We start from the raw sequence: 11312 nt of genomic DNA on the forward strand, positions 1-11312 counted from the left end.
AGTAACATTTAGAAATAACTCAAATAAACAACTAAAACATAAGGAATGGATAAATAGAAAAGAATAATGAATGATGAAGAAATGAAAAAGCTGATAGATGTATCCTTATTAGATCTGAATAACAATTGTTATAAATTTCCACAGAGATAAAGAAACTTCTAGCACCTTCATGACGTCACTCGCTTTCCAATCGCCTTACCAATCTTAGTCTTGGCGTTCACTTCTCCGCCCTTCTCGAGGAGCGTCTCAGCAACAGCATCATGGCCGTTCACGGAAGCCCAGTGTAAGGGAGTCCAAGCTGAGGGAGGAAGATGCTTCTGTTATGTGAGTGAGAATGATAATAAGAAGGTGAATGTAAGTGAGAAGGTGAATGTGAGTGAGTGAGAATGACAATGAGAAGGTGAATGTGAGTGATAATGACAGTGAGAAGGTGAATGTGAGTGAGAATGGCAATGAGAAGGTAAATGTGAGTGAGAATGGCAATAAGAAGGTGTATGTGAGTGAGAATGACAATGAGAAGGTGAATGTGAGTAGGAATGACAATGAGAAGGTAAATGTGAGTGAGAATGGCAATGAGAAGGTGAATGTGAGTGAGAATGGCAATGAGAAGGTAAATGTGAGTGAGAATGGCAATGAGAAGGTGTATGTGAGTGAGAATGACAATGAGAAGGTGTATGTGAGTGATAATAACAGTGAGGTGAATGTGAGTGAGAATGATAATGAGAAGGTGAATGTGAGTGATAATAACAGTGACAAGGTGAATGTGAGTGATAATAACAGTGACAAGGTGAATGTGAGTGAGAATGACAATGAGAAGGTGAATGTGAATGACAATGAGATGGTGTATGTGAATTAGAATGACAATATGAAGGTGAATGTGAATGATAATGACAGTGAGGAGGTGAATGTGAGTGAGTGAGAATGACAATGAGAAGGTGAATGTGAGTGATAATGACAGTGAGAAGGTGAATGTGAGTGAAAATTACAATGAGAAGGTGAATGTCAATGAGAATGACTATGAGAAGGTGAATGTGAGTGAGAATGACAATGAAAAGGTGAATGTGAGTGAGAATGAAAATGAGAAGGTGAATGTGAGTGAGAATGACAATGAGAAGGTGAATGTGTGAGAATGACGTTGAAAAGGTAAATGTGAGTGAGAATGACAATGAGCAGGTGAATGTGAGTGAGAATGACAATGAGAAAGTGAATGAGTGAGAATAACAATGAAAAGGTGAATGAGTTAGAATGACAATGAGAAGGTGAATGTGAGTGAAAATGTACCCGAGAAGTTAAATGTGAATGAGAATGACATGAGAAGATGAATGCTAGTGAGAATGAAAATGAGAAAGTGAATGTGAGTCAAAATGAAATTGAGAAGGTAAATGTGAGTGAGAATGACAATGAGAAGGTGAATGTAAGTGAGAATGACAGTGAGTGAGGATAGCAATGAAAAGATGAATGTGAGTGAGAATAACAATGAGAAGGTGAATGTGAGTAAGAATGACAATGGGAAGGTGAATGTGAGTGAGAATGACAATGAGAAGGTGAATGAGTGAGAATGACAATGAGAAGGTGAATGTGAGTGAGGATGACAATGAGAAGGTGAATGTGAATGAGAATGACAATGAGAAGGTTAATATGAATGAGAATGACAGTGAGAAGGTGAATGTGAGTGAGAATGACAATGAGAAGGTGAATGCGAGTGAGAATGACATGAGAAGGTGAGTGCGAGTGAAAATGACAATGAGAAGGTGAATGTGAGTGAGAATGATAACGAGAAGGTGAATATGAGTGAGAATGACAATGAGAAGGTGAATGTGAGTGAGGATGACAGTGAGAAGGTGAATGTGTGTGAGAATGACAATGAGAAGGTGAATGTGAGTGAGAATGACAATGAGAAGGTGAATGTGAGTGAAAATGACAATGATAAGGTGAATGTGAGTGAAAATGAAAAGAAGGTGAATGTGAGTGAGAATGACAATGAGAAGGTGAATGTGAGTGAGAATCAACATGAGAAGGTGAATGTGACTGAGAATCAACATGGGAAGGTGAATGTGTGTGAGAATGACAATGAGAAGGTGAATGTGAATGAGAATGACAATGAGAAGGTGAATGTGAGTGAAAATGACAATGAGAAGGTGAATGTAAGTGAGAATGAAAAGAAGGTGAATGTGAGTGAGAATGAAAAGAAGGTGAATGTGAGTGAGAATGAAAAGAAGGTGAATGTGAGTGAGAATGAAAAGAAGGTGAATGTGAGTGAGAATGACAATAAGGTGAATGTGAATAATAATGACAGACAGAAGGTGAATGTGATTGAGAATGACAAAAAAGTAAATGTGAGTGAGAATGACAAGAAGGTGAATGTGAGTGAGAATGACAATGATAAGGTGAATGTGAGTGAGAGTGAGAATGACAATGATAAGGTGAATGTGAGTGAGAATGACAATGAGAAGGTGAATGTGAGTGAAAATGACAAACAGAAGGTGAATGAGAGTGAGAATGATAATGAAAAATTGAATGTGAGTGAAAATGACAATGAAAAGGTGAATGTGAGTGAGAATGACAATGAGAAGGTGAATGTGAGTGAGAATGACAGTGAGAAGGTGAATGTGAGTGAGAATGACAATGAGAAGGCGAATGTGAGTGAGAGTGACAATGAGAAGGTGAATGTGAGGATGGCAGTGAAAGTGAGTGAGAATGACAATGAGGTGAATGTGAGTGAGAATGACAATGAGAAGGTGAATGTGAGTGAGTGAGAATGACAATGAGAAGGTGAATGTGAGTGAGAATGACAATGAGAAGGTGAATGTGAGTGAGAATGACAATGAGAAGGTGAATGTGAGTGAGAATGACAATGAGAAGGTGAATGTGAGGATGGCAGTGAAAGGTGAAAGTGAGTGAGAATGACAATGAGGTGAATGTGAGTGAGAAGGACAATGAGAAGGTGAATGTGAATGAGAATGACAGTGAGATAATGGTCATAATAATATTAATAACAATATTAGTAATGGAAGTAATAATGATGGTATCAATGATGATAATAATAATTCATAAAAATAACAACAACAATGAATGGCAATGAATATTATCATTATAGCTAGAGAGGTAAGAATTATTATAAAATTATTATGTGAGAATTAATAGATGACATACAATAGAAGGATATAATGACAAATGGAAGGGACATATATGTGTACACGAATTAACATGATAATGACAATGTTAATGATACTTGGAATGAGGGTGTAAATAAATGATAATGATCAAAATGATGCATATAATGTCAATGTAAAGGAATATTAATATGACAGTGATAGTGATAGTGAGTGATTTAAAATGAGAATCCGATATTATGAAGGGAAAGTGAAAATGATACGATATGGATAAAGACAGTGATCACATTGAGAGCTACACAAAAAATAAAGTGATTATTATAATTGGAATAAGTATTAGCAATATATGAAATATAAGACGAAATGAGGCCAATAATGAGAATGAAAAGGAAAAGGATAGAATTATAAGGATTATAAGACAAGGAATGGAAATACTAATATTATTTCCTGAAAGATATAAGAATAATTTGGAAAATGGTTACAGTTAAATTAACAGAATGGAAAGAGATTGGGAACAACACTTATGATGAGAATGAGAGGAAAAAAGAGTGACAAGGCTACTCAATATTCTTAGGAATGAGAATGAAAAAGAGAATGAAAAAATTATTTGTGAGAATCATAGGGAGAATAGGAAGGAGAAAGACAATGTGTGAATGTGAGTGAGAATGAGAAGGTGAATGTGAGTGAGTGACAATGAGAAAGTGAATGTGGGTGCGAATGACAAGGAGATGATGAATGAGAAGGAGAATGTGAATGACAATTAAAATGAGAATGTGAATGTGAGTGAGAATGACAATGAGAAGGTGAATGTGAGTGAGAATGACAGTGAGAAGGTGAATGTGTGTGATAATGACAATGAGAAGGTGAATGTGAGTGAAAATGACAGTGAGAAGGTGAATGTGAGTGAGAATGACAATGAGAAGGTAAATGTCAGTGAGAATGGAAATGAGAAGGTGAATGTGAGCGAGTGACAATGAGAAAGTGAATGTGGGTGCAAATGACAGAGAGAAGATGAATGAGTTAGAATGACAATGAGGTGAATGTGAGTTAGAATGACAATGAGAAGGTGAATGTCAGTGAGAATGACAATGAGAAGGTGAATGTGAGTGAGAATGACAATGAGAAGGTGAATGTGAGTGAGAATGACAATGAGAAGGTGAATGTGAGTGAGAATGACAATGAGAAGGTGAATATGAGTGAGAATGACAATAAGAAGGGGAATGTCAGTGAGAATGAAAATGATAAGGTGAATGTCAGTGAGAATGAGAGAAGTTTTAAGAATGTGATTAATAAAGATGAATAGGATGATAAGGATAAGGAGAAGGAATATTATGAATATCATGAATATTAATATTAATGAAAATGATAAAATAATTTTAATGAAAATAATAATTAAGAAAATGCATAGAAATGGGGAAGGAAAAGAAAAAATGTGTATGATAATGAGAAGATAAATTATAACAAAAATGAATGTTCGAAAATTATTTATCAATAATATGAATTTGTTTTGTGTTATTACTATAATAATCATTGCAATTGTTAAGCTATCATTTTATTTGTGAAGACTATTATAAACATACAAATAATAAAGATAGCTATAATGATAACTTCAATAAAAAAAATAATAATAATAGTAATAATAATAAAGAGAATAATGACAATAATATGAATATTATTGATGATAACAATAATGATGGTAATTATAATAATAACTTTATAATAATAATGATAACTTTGATGATGATGATAGTAATAGTGATAATAGTAGTAGTAATGAAATTAACATTGGTGGTAATAACAATAATATTGATAATGAAAATATATCTTTTAATAATAACAACAATAATGTCAATTAATGAGAATAATGATAATAATTATTATTATCTATAGTAATTATAATTTATAATATATTAATAATTATTCATAACACATATTTAAAATATTGGTAATAATTTTATTTATCATCAGTATCATAAAATATTTTTATTGACTATCCAATCACCATCATTATCATCATAAATATATCATTACCATTATCATTAGTTCTATTATCATCATGAAAGTGTTATCATCAACATTATCAGTGATGATTACTTTATCATTAATATTGTTATCATTACCACCATCAACATCATGAAACTTTTCATTCTCATCACTATTGTTGTTGCTTTTGTTGCCATTACTTTCTCCATTATCATCATTGTCATTGTCATCACTGACAAAGACCTCGCAACAACACCACCAACAAAAGCATGTAGGAGAACAAGAACAGGATCACCATCAAAATAACAATAATGAGAAGAAGGAGGATGATAACAATTGATAATTTAGTAGAAATGGGAGTAACAATAATAGTAATAGTAATGAAATAATAATAAGAATATGAATAGGACCATTGATGATGATTATGATTGATGATGAGGATGATCATATTTCTTTTAGATAATCATGAAAATAATAATGATAATATCAATAATAATTAAGATTATCATACTTATTATTATCATAATTGTTATAACTAATCATTATAATCATTATAACATATATAGAAATATAGAAAAATCAGTTCATTTGTATTTTATAGACTAATCTATGAAAATATTTCATAGAATAATCTATGAAAATATTTCATAGAATAATCTATGAAAATATTTTATAAAATAATCTATGAAAATATTTTATTGAAAAATTCATAGAATAAAGAAATAAATATCAATAAAATTAATGATAAATGATGATAAAGATTCCCTTATTAAATTATAATAGTATTTGTCAGAAATTTCCACAAAGGCAAAGATGAGAAAAGAAACAAAAGCAAAATTCTTCTGGTGCCTTTAAGAAGTCACTCGCTTTCCAATCGCCTTACTATCCTTAGTCTTGGCGTTCACTTCTCCGCCCTTCTCGAGGAGCGTCTCTGCAACAGCATGATGGCCGTTAAAGGAAGCACAGTGTAAGGGAGTCCAAGCTGAGGGAGGAAGATGCTTGTGTTAGACGTCTGTTTGTGAGTAATGAGCGTGAGAAGGGAAGTGAGGATGACAATGCGAAGGTGAATGTGAGTGAGAATGACAATGAGAAGGTGAATGTGAGTGAGAATGATAATGAGAAGGTGAATGTGAGTGAGAAGGTGAATGTGAGTGAAGATGATAATAAGGTGAATGTGAGTGAGGATGATAATGAGAAAGTGAAAGTGAGTGTGAATGACAATTAAAAGGTGAATGTGAGTGAGAATGTCAGTGAGGTGAATGTGAGTGAGAGTGACAGTGAGAAGGTGAATGAGTGAGAATGACAATGCGATGGTGAATGTGAGTGAGGATGATAATAAGGTGAATGTGAGTGAGGATGATAATGAGAAAGTGAAAGTGAGTGTGAATGACAATTGAAAGGTGAATGTGAGTGAGAATGACAATGAGAAGGTGAATGTGAGTGAGAATGACAGTGAGAAGGTGAATGAGTGAGAATGACAATGATAAGGTGAATGAGTTAGAATGACAATGATGAGGTGAATTTGAGTGAAAATGACAGTGAGAAGGTGAATGTGAGTGAGAACTGACAATGAGAAGATGAATATGAGTGAGAATGACAATAAGAAGGTGAAGGCAGATGAGAGTAACATGAGAAGGTGAATATGAGTGAAAATAACAATGAGAAGGTAAATGTGAGTGAGAATGACAATGGGAAGATTCATGTGGATGAGAATGACAGTGATAAGGTGAATGTGAGTGAGAATGACAATGAGAATGTGGATGTGAGTGAGAATGACAATGAGAATGTGAATGTGAGTGAGAATGACAATAAGAAGGTGAAGGTGAATGAGAATGACATGAGAAGGTGAATATAGTGAGATGACAATGAAAAGATGAATGTGAGTGAGAATGACAATAAGAATGTGGGTGTGAGTGAGAATGACAATGAGAATGTGAATGTGACGAGAATGACAATAAGAAAGGTTAATTTGAATGAGAAATCTAGTGAGAAGGTGAATATGAGTGAGAATGACAATGAGAAGGTGAATGTGAGTGAGGATGACAATGAGAAGATGAATGTGAGTGAGAGAGAAAAACAAAGGGTGAATGAGAGTGAGTGAGAATGACAATGAGAGGATGAGTCTGAGAGAGAATGGCAATTGAGTGAAAATGACAATGAGAAGGTCATTATCAGTGAGAATGACAGTGAAAAAGTGAATGTGAATGTGAGAATGACAATGAGAAGGTGAATGTGAATGAGAATGACAATGAGAAGATGAATGTGAATGAGAACGACAATGATATGGTTGAATGAGTGAGAATGACAACGAGAAGGTGAATGAGTGAGAAATGACAATGAGAAGGTGAATGTTAGTGAGAATGACAATGAGAAGGGGAATGTGACAGAGAATGAAAATTATAGGGTGAATGTGAGTGAGAATGAGACTAATTTCAAGAATGTGATTAATAAAGATGATTAGGATCATAAGGATAAGAATAGGTAATACTATGAATATTATGAATATTAGTATTAAGGCAAATGATGAAATAATTTTAATGAAAATAAGAATTATGAAGAGGCATACAAATGAGAAGGAAAAGAAAAAAATGTGTATGATAATGAGAAGGTAAATTATAACAGAAATGAATGTTCGAAAATTATTTATCAATAATATGATTTTGTTTTGTGTTATTGCTATAATAATCATTGCAATTGTTAAGCTATTATTGTATCTGTGAAGACTATTATAAAAATACAAAAAATAAAGATAGGCATGATAATAACAATGGAAAAAATAATAACAATAATAATGATAATAATAATAATAAAGACAATAATAACAATAATATGAATAATATTGATGATAACAATAATGATGGTAATCATAAAAATAACTTTAATGATAATAATGAAGGTAATAAAATGATAACTTTAATGATGATTATAGTAGTAGTGATAATAGTAGTAGTAATGAAATTAATATTGGTAGTAATAACAATAATATTGATAATGAAAATAGTTTTTAAAAATAATAACAACAATAATGACAATTAATGAGAATAAAGAGAATAATTATCATCTATAGTAATTATAATTTATAATGTATTAATAATCATTCATAACACATATCTAAAATATTTCTAATAATTGTATTTATCATCAGTATCATAAAGTATTTTTACTACTATTACTATTATCACTATCATTATTTACCTTCCAATCACCATCATTATTATCATCATTATAATTATATCATTACTTTCATCATTAGTTCTATTATCATCATGAAAGTGTTATCACCAACATTATCAGTGATGATTACTTTATCATTAATATTGTTATCATTACCACCATCAACATTATGAAACTTTTCATCATCATCATTATTGTTGTTGCTTTTGTTGCCATTACTTTCTCCATTATCAACATTGTCATTGTCATCACTGACAAAGACCTCGCAACAACACCACCAACAAAAGCATGTAGAAGAACAAGAATAGGATCACCATCAAAATAACAATAATGAGAAGAAGGATGATAACAATTGATGATTCAATAGAAATGGGAGTAACAATGATAGCAATAGTCATGAAATAATTATAATAATATGAATAGGACCATTGATGATGATTATGATTGATGATGAGGATAATCATATTTCTTTTAGAAAATCATGAAAATAATAATGATAACATCAATGATAATTAAGATGATCATACTTATTATTATCATAATTGTTATAACTAATCATTATAACATTTATAGTATAAAGAAATATAGAAAAATCTATTCATTTCTATTTTATAGAATTTTCTATAAAAATATTTTATTGAAAAATTCATAGAATAAAGAAATAAATATCAATAAAATTAATGATAAAAGATGAAAAAGATTCCCATATTAAATTATAACAATAATTGCTATAAATTCCATGAAGACAAAGAAGAGAAAAGAAACAAAAGCAAAATTCTTCTGGTGCCTTTAAGAAGTCACTCGCTTTCCAATCGCCTTACCATCCTTATCCTCGCCATTCACTTCTCCGCCCTTCTCGAGGAGCGTCTCTGCAACAGCATGATGGCCGTTCCAGGAAGCCCAGTGTAAGGGAGTCCAACCTGAGGGAGGAAGATGCTTGTGTTAGACGTCTGTTTGTGAGTAATGAACGTGAGAAGGGAAGTGAGGATGACAATGCGAAGGTGATTGGGAGTGAGAATTACAGGAAGAAGGTGAATGTGAGTGAGAATGACAATGAGAAGCTGAATGTGAGTGAGAATGACAATGAGAAGCTGAATGTGAGTGAGAATGACAATAAGGTGAATATGAGTGAGAATAAAAATGAAAAAGTGAAAGTAAGTGTAAATGAGAGTTAAAAGGTGAATATGAGTGAGAATGACAGTGAGGTGAATGTGAGTGAGAATGACAGTGAGAAGGTGAATATGTGTGTGAGAGTGACAGTGAGAAGGTGAATGAGTGAGAATGACAATGAGGGGAATGTGAGTGAGAATGACAGTGAGAAAGTGAATGTGAATGAGAATGACAATGAGAAGGTGAATGTGAGTGAGAATGACAGTGAACTGAATGTGAGTGAGAAGGAAAATAAGGTGAATGTGAATGAGAATGAATATGAGAAAGTGAATATGAGTGAGAATGAAGAGTCAGAAGTTTTGAATGTGAGTGGGAAAAATGATAAAGATAAGTATAATTTGTGAGTGAAAATAACCAATGAGAAGGTGGAATGTGAGTGAGAATGAAAATGAGAGGGTGAATGTGGGTAGTGAGAGATGACAATGAGAAGGTGAATGTGAGTGAGAATACAGTGAGAGGTGAATGTGAATAAGAATGACAGTGAGTGAAAGTGAATGGTTAATAAGAATGATCCAGTGAGAAGGTGAATGTAGTTGAGTGAGCATGACACTGAGGTGAATGATGAGTGGATGCTCCATCGTGAGGAAATGACATGAGAGTTGAGATGAATAGTGATGAGAATGAAAATAAAGAGGTAATTATGAGTGGAGAATGGACAATGAGAAGGTGAATGTGAGTGAGAATGACAATGAGAAGGTGGAATGTGGAGTGAGAATGGCAAGTTAGAAGGTGAATGTGGAGTGAAAATGAGAAGTTGAATGTGAGTCAGAATGAAAATGAGAAGGTGAATTTAGTGTGAATGACAATGAGAAGATGAAATGTGAGTGAGAATGAAAATGAGAAAGTGAATCGTGAGTGAAAATAAAAATCAGAAGGCAATGTGAGTGAGAATGACAATGAGAAGATGAATGTGAGTGAGAATGACCAACAATTAGAAGGTGAATGTGAGTGAGAATGAGAATGAGGTGAATGTGAGTGAGGAAATGACAATGAGAAGGTTAATATTGAATGAGAATGAAAAGTGAGAAGGTGAATGTGATGTGAGAATGACAATGAGAAGGTGAATGCGAGTAAGAATGACATGAGAAGGTGAGTGTGAGTGAAAATGACAATGCGAAGGTGAATGTGAGTGAGAATGATAACGAGAAGGTGAATGTGAGTGAGAATGACAATGTGAAGGTGAAAGTGAATGAGAATGATAATGATAAGGTGAATGTGAGTGAGAATGACAGTGAGAAGGTTAATGTGAGTAGGAATGACACTGAGAAGGTGAATGTGGATGATAATGATAATGAATGGTGAATGTGAGTGAGAATGACAATGATTAAGGTGAATGTAAGTTGAGAATGACAGTGAGAAGATGAATGTGAGTGAGGAATGAACAATTAGAAAGTGAATGTGAGTGAGAAAGACAATGATAAGGTGAAGGTGAGTGAGAATGAAAAAATGAGAATGTGAAAGTGAGTGTGAATGACAATTAAAAGGTGAATGTGAATGACAATGACAGTGGAGGTGAATGTGAGTGAGAATGAAAATGAGGTTGAATGTGAAGTGGAGAAAATAATGAAAATAAGGAGAATGTGCTATTGATAATGACAGTGAGAATGTGAATGTGAGTGAGATTGACAATGAGAAGGTGAATGTGGAGTGAGAATGACGGTGAGTAGGTGAATGTGAGTGAGAATGGTAATGAGAAGGTGAATGTCAGTGAGAATAACAATGAGAATGAGAATGTGAGTGAAAAAAAAAATAAGAAGAGGAATGTGAGTGAGAAAGACAATCAGAATGTAAATGTGAGTAACTGAGTTTGTAAAATGATAATGAGAAGGTGAATGTAAGTAAGAAGGACAATGAAACAGATGAATGTGAGTG

At 33.1% G+C, this 11312-nt stretch overlaps 2 protein-coding genes and 1 long non-coding RNA gene across 3 annotated transcripts in view; 2 read left to right on the plus strand and 1 right to left on the minus strand.

The window, feature by feature from the left end:
• The window catches only part of LOC122246354 (uncharacterized), a 1434769-nt gene that overhangs the window by 1097145 nt on the left and 326312 nt on the right, over positions 1-11312 (plus strand). The window lies entirely within an intron of this gene.
• LOC122263496 (uncharacterized) overlaps positions 1-11312 on the minus strand; it is a 1386165-nt gene that overhangs the window by 825482 nt on the left and 549371 nt on the right. Inside the window, exons 15-17 of the mRNA XM_086535287.1 lie at positions 9092-9190; positions 5980-6078; positions 200-298 (exon numbers count right to left, since the gene is read on the minus strand). Of these exons, the coding sequence (XP_086391413.1) occupies positions 200-298; positions 5980-6078; positions 9092-9190 (297 nt within the window). The remainder of the gene's footprint in view (positions 1-199; positions 299-5979; positions 6079-9091; positions 9191-11312) is intronic.
• Positions 1-11312, plus strand: part of LOC147466573 (uncharacterized) — a 277312-nt gene that overhangs the window by 107616 nt on the left and 158384 nt on the right. The window lies entirely within an intron of this gene.

This window comes from Penaeus japonicus, unplaced genomic scaffold (assembly GCF_977035675.1).
Source record: "Penaeus japonicus unplaced genomic scaffold, GWHDUDI00000001_assembly GWHDUDI00000043, whole genome shotgun sequence".
NCBI lineage: Eukaryota > Metazoa > Arthropoda > Malacostraca > Decapoda > Penaeidae > Penaeus > Penaeus japonicus.